The sequence below is a fragment of the Pelodiscus sinensis genome, chromosome 3 (genome assembly GCF_052426305.1).
Source record: "Pelodiscus sinensis isolate ZL-2025 chromosome 3, ASM5242630v1, whole genome shotgun sequence".
Lineage (NCBI taxonomy): Eukaryota > Metazoa > Chordata > Testudines > Trionychidae > Pelodiscus > Pelodiscus sinensis.
The window spans coordinates 141,622,198-141,643,773 of record NC_143054.1 but is presented as its reverse complement, the minus strand read 5'-3'; the positions used below and the strand labels follow the sequence as shown (position 1 = coordinate 141,643,773).

General features: G+C 44.1%; 1 protein-coding gene across 4 annotated transcripts in view; it reads right to left on the bottom strand.

Moving 5' to 3' along the window:
* RSPH9 (radial spoke head component 9) overlaps positions 1-16,420 on the bottom strand; it is a 31,548-nt gene extending 15,128 nt beyond the window's left edge. For 3 of the 4 annotated variants that reach the window (XM_075925023.1, XM_075925025.2, XM_075925026.1), the window contains exons 1-4: positions 16,136-16,420; positions 14,410-14,569; positions 12,954-13,083; positions 11,031-11,177 (exon numbers count right to left, since the gene is read on the bottom strand). In XM_075925023.1, the coding sequence (XP_075781138.1) occupies positions 11,031-11,177; positions 12,954-13,083; positions 14,410-14,569; positions 16,136-16,362 (664 nt within the window). In that variant the 5' untranslated portion in view covers positions 16,363-16,420. Of the gene's footprint in view, positions 1-7,560; positions 8,008-11,030; positions 11,178-12,953; positions 13,084-14,409; positions 14,570-16,135 lie in introns of those variants that run through there. The other variant, XM_075925024.2, reaches the window with a different exon arrangement.
* Between the last annotated feature and the right edge of the window lie 5,156 nt (positions 16,421-21,576).

The window sequence follows — 21,576 nt, the reverse complement described above, 5'->3', positions numbered from 1 at the left end:
GGAGAAGGGGGTGTGATTCAGGGTCTGGACAGCACCTTTTTTTTTCCAGTGTTTGTAACAGGGTTTATGTATTGTAACAGTCACTCCCACATGGCAGCCAGACGCTGCTCCATACACAGAATAAGTTAGCAGCCCATGGGCCAAGTGTGGAATGAAGGTCGTGCCTCTCCAGGAGCACAGGGAGTCTGGCTGGCGGGTCCAGATAAACTGGCCAGGATCCAGTGTGCCGACACCTGGATGACAGACTCCAGCAACCCCATGAGGCTCTCTGACAGGTGCGAGTGCACAGTGAGGTGGAGCAGTACACAGAGCAGCAGGGACACAACCATGGCAGCAATGGGTCCTTCATGGAAAAGATGGTGGCCAGGTCTGCTTTTGCCCCACACCCTGCTCTCAGGCTCCCTGTCCCAGGCATGGCTTCCCACTGCTCCACTGGCTGGATTCTGGCCAATGGAACAGCGGGAAAAGCCTGCAGACGGTGTGCCAGTTCATTGCTTTGTTCCTCTGGGAGGGACAGAGAAAGGGGGAGCGTGCATGCATACAGAGCCGTTCGTGGCTCTGGCTTTTTCCTCAACAGCACAGCGAGGCTCAGGGCTTTCTCCATTCTCCCACCCCTGCATGCCACTGAAAATCACCTGGCGTTGCCAACCCCAGCCTGGGGAGCCCAGACTAGTAGATTTTGTGTGCTCCAACCCTGCGGGGGAATGGCAGTGTAGATTTGGGCAGGGGAGGGGGACTAGAGCACCAGCACAGGCTCCCCAGTGCTGGTGGGGGGGGGGGGGGGAGTCCTGATCCTCAGGGACCAGATCCAGGCAAGCCAGGCATCCAGCCTCTGGGCCTTAATTTCCCCACCCCTGGCTTACAATCTGTTTATACAAACAAGGACTAAAATAGCCCTTTTTGCTACAGCATCACACAGAGAGCTCAGTTGCCTGTCTACAATGACCTAAATTCTTTACAGAATCACCACTTTCCAGGATACAGTTCTGGCCTACATTCTTTGTTCCTATTAGGAATGATAAAGGAGAAGTTGGCTATACCATTAACTGATGAGCATAGGCTTATCGGTTAATCTTCTCGACTACTCACAGGAAGCAGGAGCCAGTGCTGGGGAAACCGGCTTAAAAGCCAGTTCCCTCAGCACTGTTTTCACAGTGCATTCCTCTCCCCAAACAAGGAGAGCGCCAGCGGAGGCTGCTACAAAGCAACCTCTGCCCATGGCAAGCCTGGGCCTGCTGCGGTCAGAGGCTACTTCATAGCAGCAGTCCCTGTGCATGGAAGGTTCAAACTCCCCGCTGTCCATGGTGAGCTTCAGCCCACCGCAGACAGAGGCTGGGCTCTGGCAGCAGCCACTGTCTGCTGGGGGGCCCAGCTGCCCAGCTGCTAGGCATCTCCATGGAAGGTGGAGCAGCCTGTGTCTGCAGGGAGCTCAGACCCCCACAGACAGTGCTGCTGCCTCTGTATCAAAAGCAGCAACACAGGGTGGCAGGCAGCTGGTCTGCATGAGAGAGCTAGTTTTTAAACTGATTCCCCTCACAGACCAGCTCCTGCTTGCCACCCCACACTCCTCCTTCTGATATAGGGGCAGCAGATGGAGCATCAGGGGGCTCCCCGGGAGTGGGGTTGGGAGTGCACTGGCTGTTGGCCCCACCTCCAGGAGCTATCAAATAGTCATGTAACCAACAATATTTAGTGCAGTTACACAACTATTCAATTACCCGACATCTAACATCCTTAGTTCCTATTTGTAGACCTTACAGTTGACTGTATTAAAATGAATTTTGTTTTAATATGCCCAGTTTAACCAAATTACTCCGATAACAACAAAGGCTGCTCTGTAAAATTGCTATTTACCACTCCACTAATTTTTTATCCTAAAACTTTATCAGCAGTGATTTTATATTTACGTCCAGATCATTGATGAAAATCTCGAATAACACCAGGCTTAAAACTGCACTAACAATACTCTCATTTAGTTACTCCCCAGGAACAACTACTTTTTGAGATCTATCAGCTAGCCAGTTGTTAACCTCTTTAACATGTACTCTATTGTTATTGAATAATGCTAATTTTTCAATCAAAATGTTCTACAGTACTAAGTCAAAGGCCTTTCAAAATTCCAGATATATTACATTTACATGACGAGTAGTCCTGTAGCACCTTAGGGTACGTCTACACTGCTCAGCTATTTTGGGATACTAGAAGTATCCCAAAATAGCTACCCCATGTCTTTTAAAATATTTTTCAAAATAATGGGCATGCTATTTTGGCACCCCGGTATCTCTCATTCCACAAGAGTTAAGGGATGTCTTGAAATAATCTATTTCAAAATTCAATCAAAATAAGATATGCAATTTGCATAGCGCAAATTGCGTATCTTATTTCAAGTTTAGTGTGCTGTGTACACGCACCCTTAGCGACTGACAAAAACATGTAGGATCATGAGATTTTGTGAGTAAAACCCATTTCATCAGATGATGTGAGTTTTACTCATGAACACTCGTGGCCCTATATGTTTTTGTTGGTCTCTAAGGGTACGTCTACACTACAGGACAAAGTTGAATTAAGATACGCACCTTCAGCTACGTTAATTGCGTAGCTGAAGTCCAAGTATTTTAACTCGGCTTTTAGCACTGTCTACACAGCAGCAAGTCGAAGGAAGAACACTCTTCCTTCAACTTCCCTTACTCCTCATGAACGCAGGGTTACTGGCATCGACTGGAGTGCCCCTCTCTCTTCAAATTAACTGTCTTAACTAGACTGCTAATTCGGACCCTGGAAGATCGAGTGCAGCAGCTTCCATCTTCTTCTGCAGTGTAGATGTATCCGAAGCTGCCATAGGAGTACTCATTATTTTTAAGGTTACAGACTAACACAGCTACCCTTCAGCGTTTTTACCATGCATACAGTTACTCTCTGTTACCACTGTGATTGTAACCAAATCTGTAGTCTAATTAAAGAACAAAACAATTTGTTTGACAATTTGTTTAATTCTTTATCAGTTGAATCCTACATAGGCTCTTCTATTTTGTCCAAGGACTTATGTCAGGCTAATCAGCCTATAGTTATCCAAGTCATCCCATTTGCCCTTTTATTAATATTGACACATTAGTACTCTTCCAGTTTTCTGGAATTTCCATTTTATTCCAATATGTATTAAAAATGAAGGACAGTAGGCCAGAGATCTTCCCAGCCAACCTGCTTTAGAACTTTTGGGTACAAATTATCTAGGCCTGCTAATTTAAAACTATTTATCTCTAGGGCTAGTCTACACCACAGGTGAAAGTCGTCTTCAGATACGCAACTACAGCTACATTAATTACGTAGCTGGAGACGAAGTATCTTAAATCCTGTTTTGGTGCCATCCACACAGCAGGAGGCTGATGGGAGCACATGCTCCTATTGACTTCCCTTACTCCTCATGAGGAGCAGAACTACTGGAGTCAATTGGAGCACCCTTTCAGTTCGAATTAGCGTGTCTTCACTAGACATGCTAATTCAAACCCTGGAAAATTGACTGCAGCAACTTCAATCATCTTTGTAGTGTAGACAAGCACTAGGACATGTTTTCTAAAATCCTCCTCCATTACTAATCAACTGGAAAGTACTTTGTCACCTCATGTGAAACAAGTACATCATCTTACTTCTGTCCATAGATATTACAAAAATATTTATTGGCCACTTCTACTTTTTCTGCATCGTTATTAACAATTTTACCATCTCAACCCATTAGTAGGCCTCCACCATTGCTAGGATTTCTTTTGTTCCTGCTATATATATTTTTTTAATTTCTTCTTGTCCTTAGCCCTGAATTAGCCCATGGCTGTATCCCTGATATTCTTAACATTCCTCATCAATTTTCTAAAATTCATCACTTATAATTTATAAAAATTACTGCCTCTTTTACCTTCTTTCCATTCACTATATCTTGCTCTTTTATTTCTTATCACTTCACTCACTTAGAGTGTGTCTAAACTACATGGCTCCGTCGACGGATCTGCCAACAAAGGGTTCTGGGGTCGGACGATTCCCGTCTAGACTGCCGCGCTGTGCCAACAATCAGCTGATCGGCACAGCATGGGCGGCCATTTTGATTTAAATGAAGCAGCGATTATTTAAATTGCTGCTTCATTTCTCTTTGCCGAGTAAACTAATCTACATGGCTCCGTCAATGGAGCCATGTAGTTTAGATGTACCCTTAGTCTCTCAGTGAGGATGGGGTTTAGCCACAGTAGATATTTTCTTGATTGTAGAATTATGGAATTTTGGGTCATCTAATAAAATTCCTTTTAAAGATCTCCCCGTTTTCTATTTGACAATTTCCTCACAATCAATTTTTCTCATATTTTTCTTCTACTCTGAGAAATTAGCCCTTTTGAAGCAACATATATTTCTGAGTGGAACTGTCCACTGTTTGCCCATATTGACTGTAATCATGATCCCTGGTCCCTCTGCAACCACCAATTTCCAGTTCAGTGATGTTTATGCATCATAATGAGGTCTAAGACTAGTTACCTGACAATATTTTTATCTAAGCTTTACAACTTGTTTATACCACTTGTTCCTGTTCTTGTACTAGGCAGTGTTTTGCATCTTACTGCCTGGGCATTCCTGTCTGCTCCTTACTCTTGTATTTGACTCTTACTTTATGCATTAAGTGGTATCTTTCTTCTCAATTAAATTAAGAAATATGTACATCTCAATAGAGGTCTGCTCAGTCCTAACTGTAAATGCTGACCTAGACTCAAACCCTATCCAATCACAGCTGACCAAAAAGTGACATGAGAATATTAAATCTTTTTCACACCTGGCCCAAATTTGACACTTCCCCCGAAACTGTCAGTACTACTGCCTCATCCATGGAGCTTAGGCTGATAAGTGCTTCCTACACCTCATATTCAAGGCTCATGATCTGTCTCTGGCCACCTCTTTCTCATGGGGTTAGCAATGGCAGCTTTGTGCCCTGCATCCACTGGCAGTTACTGCCTTGCTGCTCTGTATGTGGTACAGCGTAGGGGTCACTGCGACTCATTGGCACACACAAAGCACAGCCAGCAGCTGGGTGGATCAAGGCTTGTAACTCCTGTCTCACTGATCACTAGGACAGAAGGAGGTGATCAAAGACAACCGGAGCCCAACATGTTTGGATTGTTTTCAGATGTGTCCCGATGTCCCAATGTGTTTTCAGAAGTGCAAATAGCTATGTTAAGAATCATCATCATTCTCTTTCCAAACTTTTCTCTGCCAACTCTTTCCTTTGCCAGCTGATATGTGAAAAACTGTTCCTGAAATGCTCTGACCCAGGATACTCAAACTTTGCCCAGCATTGACATCTTGCCAGAATCTCAAAGGCTACACCTAGTGTGCATAAAATTTAGCAGATCGTCTGCTTAGACTGCACCAAATAACCTCATCCTTTAATATAGAGATATGGCAGCAAAAATTACAGATCCCTCATAGCAGCCTAGCCAGTTGGATCTAAATGGAGGATTGCATGATCAGATACTATGGTGACTATCAGTATCATCAACCCCACATGTTCAAAAATCATGAGAGAGGCCTCCAAAATTCAAGAGATTGATTTAAATAAATTAAGCTTGAGGGTATAATTTATCTTCTGTTTTTTGAGACTGTGGGTTCACATTTTCAGACTTTTCCCTATGATCACTAAGGCCAGAAACTTACTTTTTTTAAAGGCAAGATGAGATTCTCACATAATCGCTTGCTTGTAGCTGGTTGGGCTTTGAGAAAAGCATCCAATATCACAATATAATGAGAATTGGCAACTCTCGCTGAGCTATGGAAATATATATATAACTAAATTGATATATATTACAGCATGCTGGAACTTATAGTCTCCTTAGGCATCACCTTTATACTAAAGAGGGCAGCAAGAGAATCATTACAGAACTCTGTTTGCTGTACTCTCCAATTGTTCCCTGCTATTTCCACTGTGTGTTTTATTAATCTAGTTTTAGCTGCCTTTCTTTCCAATTCCCAGACTTCAAAGAGGAACCTCACTATACCTCCAAATTTCCAGTTTCCCATATCTATCTAGCATTTTGGCCACTATGGAAATTCTCAAAACATTTAATGAATGGAAGCCATCATAAATTCTCAGCATCCAATGAAATATAAACCTGCTCCAATTACAGTTGTTTCTTGATAACTATTAGACGTGGACATTTGTACTTTAATCCCCTGATCTAATTCCTTTTTCTGTAAGCAGCTCCTACAGTTTCTCGAGTCAATGCAGGCTGGGGGCACTACTCATACAGCTCCCATTCAGCTGATCTACTTTGCAAAGTTCCTGACTGAGGCAGAGCATGAAGCCAAATACCACATGGTGTGCACCTTGTTCTGCTTCAGGCGGAATAAAGAAAGACAATCTGAAGCACTAGAAAACAGATTGGTTATATAAGAGCTGCGTGAGGATGTGCCAGAGAAACAAAAGAAACCAAACATAGAAACCAAACATACAAACCTTAGCTAATACAAGTTTTGTTCCATCTTGGAAGGGGAAAGTCATGGTATGCAGTAAGATGGAAGATAGGCAAAGCAAGGGTGGAGTTTTATTTAGTTTCAAAACAAGAGAAAGAGGGTAACCTTAACTCCAATCACAATTTTTAAAGCAACAAAAACATATTTTGGGGGTTACCCATGTCTGAGCTTTGACAGTCTCTGCTTAAAGGAGGCCCAGCCTTGAAAAGATAGGGATGTTTCAGGTCAGGACTGAAAGGATTGCCTGAGCGCATAGGAATGGCCCTGGTTGCTGTGGGTCAGGACGGAAGTGCATTGGCAGAGCTGAGTGGGGAAGGAGAACACAAAACTTCAACAGGAGTGGGACTGCAGCCAGGACTGAAGGACTTTAGTTGATCTGTGCAGAGGAAAGATGCACAATTCCTACCTGCTCTATGCCTGGCTCTGCCCTGCGCTGTCCCCTCATTTTCATAAGCACCCATTCCAAGTCTGCAAGGGGTGATCTGGTCTCTTATCTTTCAAAGCTCCTATTTGGGACTGGTCTGCATGCTATGGGAATCTTTTAAAGAGACTACACGCCTTGCTAACCCCAATATGAACAATGTTCACCTTGTTCCCATATCCTGATGGGCTCACCCTATAAGAATTGTCTCTATAGTCCACACCATAGCAGGGGAACGTGGCTGGATTTATACAAGCAACAGATGATGGATTTGTACAGAAACCATGAAAAATCCTCCAATGTCTACTCTTCTGCTAAGAAGTGCACAGCTGCACCTGGTCTGGAATTACCTTTGAGAATCACCTCCACTAAAGAGATTTAAGAATTGCAACAACAACCTTCCCAGAACAGATAGCAACCACTCACATTTACAGTAACCTCAGGTAGCTACAGTTATTGAAATGTACTATTTTTCCTTTTCCCTACTTTGACCCCCCCAGTCGGCCCAGGGCTGGCTAAAATGTAGCCTGTGGTCAAATGTAGCTACCAGAGCTCTACAAATCAAACAACTTCATGTGTAATGCACAGGTGTGACCAACAAATGGCCTACTCTTTTAGAACCAGAAGGGGAATTGCATGTTGGGACCTGTAGTGTCTTCAGGCTACCCATGCATATTACAGATGAGGACAGCTGCAATCAGCTATATGTTATCCAAATTAGCCCACAGGCTCTCAGCCAACTGCCAATGCCCTTGGCTGCCTCTGTTCTAGTGGAAGCATGGAAGGCTCTGAGGATGCACAACCTCCTGCATTGTGTCTATACTTTCAGCTCGAGCATGAGTAAAGAATTCTGTTCTGTTTTGTCTTGGACCTGATTCCTATTATATTGGATTTCTTGGTTTTCACAGAACAACTGTAATTGTAGACCTGGATACATTTTCAAGCAGTGCACCGGATGGAAGCTTTCTCTCCTTCAGTCAGTTCCTTCAGTTCGATCTCTGTCCTTGCAAACTCTGCTGCTGATAGTGATGATAAGCTGAATTGCATGTGAGCTTCTTTGTTATTTCTGCAAAGAGTGTTTTCTCCTGGAGTGTTAGCAAAAACATATCAGAGAAGCATGAAGACTGAGTTCTCAAAACCTGCAATGACAGACTCTGGAGTGCTGGGGGAAAGTGCCACCTTCATTGACAGCATGGCATTTAAAGGCCTGTGTTCACTGAACAGGGTCAGCAACCTCAATGCAAGAGAGGTATATTATAATGGTGTTAACACTGTACTGTGAATCTGAATTATAATGCCCACATTATCATTAAGGAACTCCAAATGGTGCACTAGAGAGGAAAGTAGAATATTATATGGTAGAAAAGTCTCTGTTCATATAACTTTTACTTGAAAATCGTAGAATACTAGGACTGGAAGGGACCTTGAGAGGTCATCGAGTCCAGTCCCCTGCCCTCATGGCAGGACCCAGTACTGTCTAGACCATCCCTGATAGACATTTATCTAACCTTCTCTTAAATATCTCCAGAGATTAAGATTCCACAGAATTTATTCCAGTGTTTAACCACCCTGACAGGAAGTTTTTCCTAATGTCCAACCTAAACCTCCCTTGCTGCAGTTTAAGCCCATTGCTTCTTGTTCTATCCTCAGGTTACTGTCAGGTTACAAAACTTGTACCCTAGGATTCAGCAAGAGCTGGAATATGAACCCCAGAAGAGAAGAGTCTACAAGAAAAACCCAGACAGAACCTGAATTACAGCACAATATTGCTGCAATCATATTAGGATAATATTAATATCTTTCTTTAGAAGAATCTAGGAACCAAGCTTTGTAAACATGCAACCATGAAGCTCAATGGAAAATGGATGTAGGAGAGAACTATGTAAGAGAAATAGATACATTAGTAAAAACCTGAGACAGATGGGCAAATAACGCAGTGCAGCCAACACCAGGCCATTTAAGATGCTCTGAGGTCCAGCCTTAGGAGGTAGACACTTTAAATTACAACACATCAGGGAAAGAGATTACTAATGGGAAAGACACAGGGAAAGCAAGGGATTGTGGCTCTCAAGCATTGTTCAGAATGGTGCTCCACAGCATTCCTGATCTTAACATGAATGTGCATGGACACTGCAGATTGGGACAGGGAAACTTTTCCAGGTCAGGGGCCGCTGACCCACAGGAAAATCAGTTGGGGGCCACACACAAGTGAGAAGCAAAGTGAGAAGCCCCTGACAGAGAAGGAGAAAGACACTCCCCACATTCCCCCTGCATACCAGAGCCTGGGGGGCCTAGGCCAGTAGATTTTGTGTGCTCCAGCCCTGTGGGTGAGTGGCAGGGAGGCTGAAGTGCCAGCACGGGTTCCCCAACATGGAGCCTCGGGGGCTGCCCCCATGCCTGAGGTTCCCCACCCCTGCTGTAGATCCATATGTGTACTGCTCCTTTTCATTTGATAGGATAGCTTGGTCAATGGATCACTGCATGCAGAGATATAAGGCTTGTCTACCTGGCACTAGCAAAGTGCACTAGTGGGGTTTGATTTGTAAGCTGCTCTAACATGTTACAGTTGGCTGGTGCACTCTGAAAGGTACCTAGTTTGTGTTCTGTTTCAAACAGGAGTACATTAATGCAAACAAGGTATCTTTTAGAACCAGCAAGATCAACATGAGGCAGACAGAATGTAGCACATAGGTGCACTTTACAGATCACAGCCCTCTGGTGTGCTTTGCTGGGCCATGTAGACAAGCTCTTGCAGTCTCTTTAGGCTATACCTCTGAATCATGGCACAAGTAGCAGCACTCTCAATATGGCTGAATAACAGTTTACTCCTGTTTATACTTATTCAGAACTTCTGCTGCTTACAGAATTTGAGTTGAAATGGCCTCATTCTCTGCTCAAAAGTTAATTTTTGGCAGAGACAGTTTGAGCAAAAACTACATGTATTTGGGCAAAGGCTGAGAAACTATTACAGTCTTAGCAGTTCTCATGCCAGTCATGGAGGGAGACTTATAAAGATAACTACTCCAGAAGGGAGATAAAATGGAAAGCCAAAATCCAGGCTTTGGGGCAAGAACTTCTTATATAAGGACAAGGGAATACCCCATACTGGAATCCTTTGACCCAGACAGAAGCATTTAACAGATCATGAATACACAAACAGAAATAAAAAGCAAGAAACAAAGCAGTTAATGTTTTATAAGGATTACAGTGTAAGTTTATAGATCTAGGTGAACTTCCAATCCTAATGTAGTACCAAAGAATGTATCTGGAGAGCATGTGGGACTTATAAAGACACACGGTCCTGCTAAGCTATGAACTAGATCCTGGCCAGTTTCAGAGACAGAAAAGTTTCATAAATCCAACCTGCTGGCATCTATTTAGAGGATGATTCTGCCAAAGGAGTCTTATGGGGGACATTAAAGAAAAACAATCAAGACTAGACTAGACTGGTAGGATCTGAATTATACCTACACTGTAACAAGCACATGTGCATACTCCCTTTTTCTCCTTTCAGTTTGTTTTATCCTGACAATGTAACAGATTATTACACACTGCCATTTATCAAAGAAAAGTTTGAACCCAGCCTCTCAAAGATATGAGTTTAGAGTTAATGAGAGCCCATTTAGATAAGGAGAGCAATATAGTGTGGGATAGGAGGTGTGAAATACTTCAAACCCCATAAACTGCCCTCTATCACTAGCAGTGTTATCTGGCCCAGTGGGGCACCAGTGCTACAGACCCCTTCCTAATCAGAAGAAAATGCAGAGCTCTAGCAGAGGAGAGTGCTGGCATGGGGTCAGGAGAAGTTACACATCGTAAGGATGTGACAGTCCTACTTTAGTTTGTATTTGTCAGGATAATTGTGGCACTGTAAAATGTCTAAAATTTCTTAAGTGAGGGTCCAAGAATAATATTCCTGGACATTGCTCCTATGGATCACAGTGTGGTTCAACAAAGACCATCATTACGGACAAAAGGCTGCTTCTGAGTATGCCAGCTTCACAGAACTCTAGGGCTTAGTCCACTCTGGATCTGGATGGCCACTAGCAGGCTATCCCTCTCCTCGTTTCCATCCTTTGACTCTAATCTCTTAAGATAGTCTGTTTACCTTTTGGGATGTCATGCTCCAAAGAGTCCAGGAAGTCAATGGATGGGTCCAGGTCAGCCTTCTCCAGGAGTGTTCTGTTCTTCAGGTTAACAGGCTCAGTGAAGTGGAAATAGGAGTTTAATTTTTTTGCCTCGGTCAAAGACAGACCTATAGTACAAATAGTTAGCACAATACCTGATCAACTACTCATTATATCAAGATTTCTCTGCTCACTCATAGTCCAGAGACCCAAGCAGAACCACAGTCCTCCCTCCTCCTCTTCCCCTTTCTCCCCCCCCCTCCCCCGCTCCTCTTTTTTTTTTTGGTCCCATGATATCCACCAAAAAAATCAAACACTTGCTGGAAATGGACAACTTCACAGTGTGAAGGGAAATTTTGCAGACAGAGCAAATTGCAGTCCCAGATTAGCAATGGGTGCTGAATAAAACAAATGTCTTTGTGAACCCTGCATTCAGAGAGAGAATTTCTCTAGTACTGACAGCTATCAAACGCTGCTAGAAACTGCATGGACCATAGCATTAAGGAAACTGCTCAATAAGTTTACAGACACGGAGTCAAATCAAATCCATTGGTAATTTGGAGTTTTTCTCCTCCCATCTCTCAGATTTATGCACTCTATTAGGGTATATCTATACAGTAGGGCTAAACTTGAAATAAGCTACGCAACTTGAGCTATGCTAATTGCGTAGCTTAAGTCAAAATAGGTTATTTTGAATTTGGGAATGTCTACACAACACTTACTTCAAAATAGAGCACTTGTCCTCCAACTTCCCTTACTCCTTCTACAATGAGGGTTACAGGAGTCAGAGAAAGCAGTCTTCCAGCACAACCTTATTTAACATTATGTTGAAATAACTGATTGTGTGTAGATGCGGACTATGTTATTTTGAAATAATGTCTGTTATTCTGAAATAATGCTGCTGTGTAGATGTACTCTTAGGCTATGTCTAGACTGCAAGCCTCTTTCGAAAGAGGCTCTTTCGAAGATACTTTCGAAAGAGCCTCTTTCGAAAGAGAGCGTCTAGACTGCACGTTGAACTTTCGAAAAAGCGGCTTGCTTTTTCGAAAGAAAGCATCCAGTGAGTCTGGATGCTCTCTTTCGAAGAAGCCCTATTAACATTGAAGAACGCCTTCTTTCGAAAGAGGAACTTTCGAAAGAAGGCGTTCTTCCTCGTGAAATGAGGTTTACCGCCATCGAAAGAAAAGCCGCGTTCTTTCGATTTAATTTCGAAAGAACGCGGCTGCAGTCTAGACGCAGGTAAGGTTTTTTCGAAAAAAGGCTACTTTTTTCGAAAAAACCCCTGAGTCTGGACACAGCCTTAGTGATTCTGTTAGCAGTTCCATGAGCTGAAACAAAATCAAAGCAGCAGCAGCAGAAGAATCCCTATTCTCTGTTCAGCAAATGGGGGAGGGGAGATGGGGAAAAAACAAGTCAGGAACCATAATACTACCTAGATCAGCGATGGGCAACCAAGAATACTGAGTGGTCCGCATGAGTGGCCCTCCTTCATCTCAGTGGACCGCAGCAGCCTGCAGCCCATTCAAATTCCACCTGTGGCTCTGTGAACCCTTTGTCTGCCCCCCTCCCCATATGCCTCTCGCGCTCTGGGGGGCAGAGCCCCACACTACCTAGTTTTCTCCCTGCCTCCCAGCACTTTTGAAGCACTGAAAATTGTCTGATTTGTGCTCTGTCCCTGACCCTCCCACGCCCTTCCACAGCTTGAACAACTACAACTCAAGTAGGAAGTGCAAGGCTCCGGTGTAGGGGAGGGAGGTACACAGGTGGTCTGCAGGCAGCAGGTGGAGCCCCAGTAGGCTGCATGCAGGCTGCAGGTTGCCCACCACTGAGCTGGATTGCACACTGCTTTTGTATTCAAAGTGTAGACATGTATCTGAATCTTGATATAGATTATGTGGATTTACCTTCAAAGTTCCTGTTTTCATGGACAGGTCCAATGGGGGTCTTGATAAATGCACCCCGAGGGATCATTCCCACCGCCTTATCTATCTGATCTATTGTAGTTACAAGACGGATTTCCTCCTTGATCATGGGCTTTAAAGAAAAATAAGCAAATGTTAAATCTCAGCTTTCATTGTTTATGATCACACCTAAGAATATAAATCAGCATTGTTAAGAGCAGACATGTCAAACCCACGGGGGCAGTAGCTGTTATTCCCTTCCTCTGGATAATCCAGGCATAACTGAGATCAGAATTTGGCCATTTGAGTTCAAGCAATTGCATATTCAGTTCCTAGATAAGTGTCAGGCACAGATACGAGGCTACTGGCAAATGTTAAATAATATACTATATATTTCAGAGAGTTTGTTTGTCTGCATGTGAGCAAGCAAGTTTGTCTGTCCATCCGTCCATTTCTTCAGGAACTCCTCCTAAATGGTAAAATTTAGGACCACCAAATTTGGTATGCAATTTTCTCTTAATCATAACTTAAAGCAAGGTCAGGATTTGGTTGGGGGGATGGGGCTGAAGCTTCTCCCTATCCATGCATATGGGGATACATAAAACCATACAGAAAAGAGAAAGAATCACCAGGCAGGTGAAAGGGCTGGTTCCCCCCATCCTGGACTCCCTTGTCTGCCTGCTGAAGCTGCAGCAGCCATGGAGAAGCACTTCTCACCTGGCCCCAAGCAGCTGTGATGAGAGAGGGTTGGGGTAGTCTTCTCTCCCTGGGGAAGCCTACATACTGCTCCCCTCATCCCCAGCCCCACCCCAGAGCAATGATTTAAATGAAGAAAAACAAAAATGAATTGAGTTAAGGACCAAAGCAATACCGGGTAAATCTTGTAGTGATATATAAAAATATCTGAAATTAATCAACTAATTAATATAAATAGGAAGGAGAAATTAGGGTGTTTCTGAGCTATTTATAACTACAAGATTAGAAGAACAGGCCAATGAAAGTTGCTGCTGTTCCATAGAGACAGAAATCAGGGAATTACATGTTCATCCCAATGTGAAAAGGGATTTTCTTAGGGAGATGTGAGCTATGTTGAACCCAAGTTGAGACTGAAATACTATTATTCCTCTTCTTCTAAGGTAATAGTTCCCAAAATTTTGGGGCAGCAGTCAGCACTGCCTGCTTCTCTACAATTTCTCCCATGTAGTGGTGCCCACTCAAACATACATTGGTAATGAATGATGGGAGCCTCACAAGTGTAATACTTTGTACAGGAGCAACCTGAACTCCATTGATGGTTAAAACATTCACAGCTGGTTGGGAAGAGCAGCAAACTGGGAACCGGTATAGGTTTATTACCAGAAAGAAGCATCAAATCTAAGTTTGTTCAGTTCAGGCTGGGAACAACTGGCGTTACAGGATAGTTAGAAGACAGATATAAAAAATGGCCTGTTGTACTTACACCTTCTTCTTCATATATTCTCTCATTCTCTTCTCCCTTCTTCTCAGGGGGTTCATATTCATAAGATGGATCCCCTTGGAAACGTCCCTTTAATCCCGCAGTCTGTGTGATCATTTCCTCAGTAGCTGGTGGCAGAAGGCTCCACTCCACACAGTTCAAGCTGTCAACCACATAAACACATAAGAACGGCCATACTAGGTGAGACCAAAGGTCCACTTAGCCCAGTATTCTGTCTGCCGACAGTGGCCAATACCAGATGCCCCAGAGGGAGTAAACAGAACAGGTAATCATTAAGTGATCCCTCTCCTGTCATCCCTTTCCAGCCTCTGACAAACAGAAGCTAGGGACACCATTCCTACCTATCCTGACTAATAGCCATTGATGGACCTAACCTCAATGAATTTATCTAATTCTTTTTTGAATCCTATTAAAGTCCTGGTCTTTACAACAGCCTCTGGCAAGGAGTTCCACGGGCTGACTGTGTGCTGCATAAAGAAAAACTTCGTTTTGTTTTAAACCTGTTACCTATTAATTTCATTTGGTGACCTTTAGTTCTTATGTTATGGGAACAAGTAAAGAACTTTTCCTTATTCACTTTTTCCACACCAGCCATGATTTTATAGAGCTCTATCATATTCCCCTCCTTAGTCTCCTCTTTTCCAAGATGAAAAGTCCCAGTCTTTTTAATCTGTCTTCATATGGGACCCGTTCCAAACCCCTAATCAATTTTGGTGGCCTTTTCTGAACCTTTTCCAATGCAAATATATCTTTTTTGAGATGGGGCAACCACATCTGTATGCAATATTCAAGAGGTGGACATACCATGGTTTAATTTAGAGGCAGTAAGATGTTCTCTGTCTTATTCGCTATCCCTTTTTTAATGATTCCTAACTTTGTTTGCTTTTTTTACTGTCGCTATACATTGAGAAGATGTTTTCAGAGAACTATCCACAAAGACTCCAAGATCTTTTTCTTGAGTAGTTATAGCTAAATTAGTCCTTGTTACTTGATATGTATAGTTGGGATTATTTTTTCTAAAGTGCATTAATTTGCATTTATCAACATTAAATTTCATTTGCCATTTTGTTGCTCAATCACTAAGGGTATGTCTACACTGCCCCCCTAGTTCGAACTACGGGGGTAATGTATGCATACCAAACTTGCTAATGAAGCCCGGGATTGGAATTTCCCGGGCTTCATTAGCATAAAGCCGGCGCCGCCATTTTTAAAAGCCGGCTAGTGCGAACTCCGTGCCGCGCGGGTACACGCGGCACGGACTAGATAGTTCAGATTAGGCTTCTAATCCGAACTATCTGTACGCCTCGTGGAACAGCTACTGCCTCCCTCCCCCACACACACACAACTCCTGCCCCACAAGCACATGTTCAAATATCTCCTAGATTGGGCCTACAGCACATATACACCTGTAGAGATGGCTCCTGCTCCCCCTCCTACATCTGTACAAGAGATCGTGCACGTGCACACACCTGTAGAGACAGCTCCTTCCCACCCCCACCCTCCCCCACACACACCCTATAAAGTCAGCTTCTCAAATATATACACCTGTAGAGGTGGCTCCTCTCACACACAATCTCACACCTGTAGAAACAGCTCCTGGCGACACACACAACTGAAGGGACAGATCCTAATACACACACCTGTGCGCAGAGCTCCTGTCCCCCCCCCCCCGCCCGCCACACACACACACACACACACACACACACACCTGTAAAGGCGGCTCCTGGGCCCGGCGCGGTCCGCCCCCAGCCCCTCGGCGATGTAATAGGCCCCACGGATGCCCTGAATGCGGCCCCAGAGCCGGACCTGCTCGAAGCGATAGTCCCGGCGCAGCAGCAGCAGCGAGGTCCGCAGCGCCGCCCGCTTCTCCGCGCTCAGGCCCCCGCCGCCCCCGGCCACCAGGTCCAGCGTGTAGGGCAGCGACTCGGCGTCCATGGCGGGGCTCCCGGCCGGGGGGGGATGCGCGGCCGCGGCGCTGCAGGCAGCCGCGTCCCGTTACCTGGCAACAGCCTCCACGGAGACGCATCGCTCGGAGGAGGCGGGGTCGAGCCATTCCCGTCCAATGGAGGTCAGAGGTCACAAGGTGTTGGGGTCAGAGGTTAAGGGAGGGTAAAAATTTAACTCTTCTCCTCCACCTCCCCCCATAAGCCTTTACTTCAGTGGTTAGAGGGTGTCTCAATTTTTGGTCAAAACTGAAAATTAATCAAATTCAGTCCCATGGAAACAGTGCAGAGGCAGATGTGGCACCATGGCAACAGCAAAGCTCATGATGCCATGGCAACAGCAACAACCATGGGACTAAGGGACACCTGGACAATGGCAACACCCCATCACAGCCCCATTTCCTCTCCAAAATAGCTGACTTGAAGACACATACATACAGGATATATTGTGGCTTCCTGCCTTCATCTCAGCCAGGGGCAGCCCACACCTCACCCACAAGAGACTGTTATACCTAGTCCTGACACCCCTCCACTCTAGCCTTCTGACTTGGAGCATTCATAGTGTGGAAATGGGCATTTCTATGTAGTGTGAAATGCTCTAGGGACAGCCTCTGTCATCCTACAATAAGGGACAAAATGGCCAATTTGCTTAATAGCACTAACAAGCATAACTAGCCTGGGGATTCACAGGTCCACATGCAAGAGCTAGGGTCCAAGACCCAAAGGATGGCAGGGAGGTTGGGAAAACTCAGAGGCTGTGTCTAGACTGGCCAGTTTTTCTGGAAAATCAGCCGCTTTTCCGGAAAAACTTGCCAACTGTCTACGCTGGCCACTTGAATTTCCGCAAAAGCACTGACTTCTTACTGTAAGAAATCAGTGCTTCTTGCGGAAATACTATTCTTCTCCTGTTCGGGCAAAAGTCCCTTTTGCGCAAAGCTTTTGCACAAAAGGGCCAGTGTAGACAGCTCAGATTTGTTTTCTGCAAAAAAGCCCCAATCGCGAAAATCGCAATTGGGGCTTTTTTGCGGAAAAGCGCATCTAGATTGGCCACAGACACTTTTCAACAAAAGCACTTTTTGTGGAAAAGCGTCTGTGCCAATCTAGACACGCTTTTTCACAAAAAAGCCCTGATCGCCATTTTCGCGATCGGGCTTTTTTGCGGAAAACATATCTGAGCTGTCTACACTGGCCCTTTTGCGCAAAAGCTTTGCGCAAAAGGGACTTTTGCCCGAACAGGAGAAGAATAGTATTTCCGAAGAAGCATTGATTTCTTACAGTAAGAAGTCAGTGCTTTTGCGGAAATTCAAGTGGCCAGTGTAGACAGCTGGCAAGTTTTTCCGGAAAAGCGGCTGATTTTCCAGAAAAACTGGCCAGTCTAGACACAGCCCTGTAGTAAAGGCTCCCAAGTACTGGCTATACTAGCACCTTCTTGTCTTGTGTGGGTGAGTCCTTCATTCCACTGGCAGGACTGGAATTCTCTCCAGCCTCAACTCCCACTCCCATTATCAGGCAGGGAATGAAATCCAGACATCACTTAATCATCTGTAATCATAGCAGGGAGTTGCATAGAGACCTGTTAATAGGCAGCCCTGTGATTCTCCTGTAGCTCCACCTTTTGATGAAGGAGACAGCAAGGATTGTGAGATAGTCTACAGATGGCAGCCTGGCAGACCTCTGTGTGCTGTTCCTGTGTAAAGTGGCGCACTCCCTGAGCCATGGGGGGCAAACAGTCTCAAGAATGTGGTTGGAGCAGATTGCCTTGCATGGATATACAAGATCTCCTCCTCAGACAGTTGTACACCTACCTACAAGGTAAGTCTGCAAACATGCAAGATAGCTAACTCTACAGTCAGAATGATAAACCTGGAGTCTAACAGCCTCTGTTTACCTTCAGAGCACTAACACTAGCAACTCAAGTTTTTCATATGTGTTGTGTGTCTTGTTTGGGGTACTACTAAGGACACCTACCTTCCCATTTCATAAGAACAGCTATATTGGGTCAGATCAAAGGTCCCTGTAGCTCAGTATCTTGTCTTCTGATAGTAGCCAATGCCAGGTGCACCAGGGGGAATGAACAGAACAGGTACTCATCAAGTGGCCCCGTTGCTCATTCCAGCTTTTGGCAAACAGAGGCTAGGTAACACTATCGATATCCATCCTGGCTAACAGCCATTGATGGACCCTATCCTCCATGAATTTGTCTAGTCTCTTTTAAGCCCTGTTATAGACTTGGCCTTCACAACATCCTCTGGCAAAAAGTTTCACAGGTTGACTAAGTATTGTGTGAAGAAATACTTCCTTTTGTGTTTTTTTTAAACATGCTTTCTGCCTTTTCATTTGGTATTTTTAGTTTTTAATGTTATGAGAAGGCTTAAATAGCACTTTCTTATTTACTTTCTCCACACCAGTCATGATTTCAGAGACCTCAGTCATAACCTCCTCTTAGTCATCTCTTTTCCAAGCTGAAAAGTCACAGTCTCCCCTTGTATGGAAGCCATTCCATACCATAAATCATCCCCTATATAAACCAATAAAACCCTGTGAATCCCACCCACTGTGGTGTAATTTTTATTGATTTTGTTATTTATCTTGGCTAGTAGGGGAACATTTGAGTGAAGCAGTCAAGTTTGGATGCCCATTGTATTGGACACTCTACAGACAGAAGATGCCCATTAAGCTTACATTGTAGTTTTAAGACAAGAAGCAATAAGTGAGTGAAAGATGAGAGTAAAGGTAATGAGATCCTGTGCTGCATATGGATTTATATCCACAGACTGACAACTCAAAATTACTTAGAGAATTTTTAATTATATGTAAAAATTCCTTACCAAATATAACTTCCTGGATTCCCTGCACATGTCCTCTCCCACTCATGCCTGGGTAAAAAATGAACCTGGGATTGCTGCCTATCACTGTTATATTTGGTTGGTCTGTCCCTTCTATACAAATAAACTATTCTCAATTGTCCCTCTACCAAGCATTATTAAATGTAGCATTAGCCCTGGGATGCACTGTCTGGTGAAAGGAATCAGATTGATAACCCTGGACACTAACAGCCTCTACTTAACTTGAGATCATCACAGGCAGTAGCAACTCACATTTTTCATATGCATTGTCATCTCATTCTGAGCTTACCTGTAGGAGTAAGAGAGACATTCAATAGCCATAGTACATTTAGTCTTTGGTTTCTCTGCTGAGACTGCTAGCTACACCAATTGTTATGGTGATTTTTATTATGTGGCCACCTGTCCACTGGGAATTGGACTGAGACCTCCAACTCAATTCACAAGTCAGTCACCCGAACGTGGTAATGACATTCTGTCTCTATCCTCCACAACTGGATTCAAACCAGATGCCAAAAGCTGAAAGACTCTTTAGCCTATTACTGATCCTCTAAGTTACCTAGTCTCCCATCGCGGCCTGTCTTGACTGAAGATTATCGAAAAGGAAATCTATAGCTTAAGAAAATTCTTCCAAGTTCAATAAAGCCTGATGGGTAACTGTACTCTGCCTTCCTTTGTCCTGACCCCAATTACTAAACACTGATAAGGATCAGGAAGTAAGTGGCTGTATTATTTAACAAATGAAAGGTCAAAAGCACTGCCATTCAGCAAGGCCAAAGGTTACCATCACTGTTATTAAACAATTTGAAAGCATCAGTTGCTGTTCCAGGATAAAGCAGCTGAGCAGCCAGGCAGGCTGGGGGAAAGCATGGACATCCAACATAGTTCAGTCCAACACTTGATTGCAGGCTTAATTTCTAATACTTCTTCAAAGAGGGGAAGTTAAGTGTTCCAGGAACACACACACATCTGTTATCAGTGCAGCTAGCTCTCTTAGCTCTACCCCAAATGAGATTTCAGATCCTACCACAGGTTAACAGGATGGCTATCCTGTTAGAGTTACCGTTCATTGTCTGGTAAGATATTAAACTGAGGTCTCTTCTATCCATCTCTGGTGGGATATTAAATATCCTATGGAGGTTTTCAATAAAAAGTGCAAGGAAGATGTCAGTGTCAGGTCAAACATTTCCTCTTTGATTAGCTCAGTTCTAATGCTGAAGACTGTGTGCGGGCTATTGATGGATGCAGAATAGGCACTGCAAGCTTTACACTGCCAGTATCACTTGACTGTATAAAGTGCTTTAAGATACCTTAAATGTTAAAGGTGTTAGAGAAAAAGGGTTTCACTTGTATGGTGTTTACTTAGGGCATCACAACTCAAGAGGAAAGAATAGATGTTGACCTCATGGGAACCAGCTGGAGAGATCATTTTCATGGTGGCCAGGTCAATGTCTCCTCACCTCCTGGAATAACTTTGACCGCATCTTATGCCTCCTCTGCCCTTTGCTGAGGTGACAGATATAAACCCCCTGCTCAAGGAAAATCCCACTCAGGTTGGGTGGCCAAGAAGAGAGTCTGAGTCTTTCAGAGCTCTAGAAAGGCCAGGAGGAAATACTGGCAAATCTAGAAACAGCGGGCCAGTTAAAAAAAGGCAGAGCTGAGTAAGAGTGGGACAGACTAGAGGTTCCCCAGGCAGAACCCTGAGACCTTATATTTTGAAGATTTTTTTTCTCTTTGTTTAAAGGTACAACCAAATCTTGAGTTGCTATTTTGCTACCTGACTGATAAAAGACTGATGTCAAACTTATGTCACAGGCTATCCTGCCCCATGCTGGTGGCCAGTTGACAGACAAAAGCAGGGAGTGGCTTCAGTACCATGCATGGCCAGGAAGGGGGCACTGCAGAGCAGGCAAAGCTATCACAGTTGCCTATGGAGGCCTGCTCTAAAATGGACTATGGGGGACATTTCAGCCCAGTCCAGTGTGTCTAGTAGGCCATCATTACTCTCAGATTATACAATTAACAGAGGCAGGATCCGAATAATTGGCATGCCATGGGTTATTTCCTGGAGATGAGACTGAAGCTGGACTTAGTGGAGTGAGATGCAGGCTGAAGTTACTCATCCCAGAGTATAATGCCAGGCCTTCCTCTTGGCTGTCTCAGGAACCTAGGATTGTCATGGAAGTTTAACAAACATCCATGACTTTTAGGAATGTTTATGCATAAGTAAGCATTGGAAAGGATGAATGGGGCTGTGCATGTTAGTAAGCAGGAGAGAAGGGTACATGGCATTCTAATTAACTGGTGGTGGATGGATGAATAAGGGGGTTCATGATTGGATGGACTAATGTGGGAGGTCTATG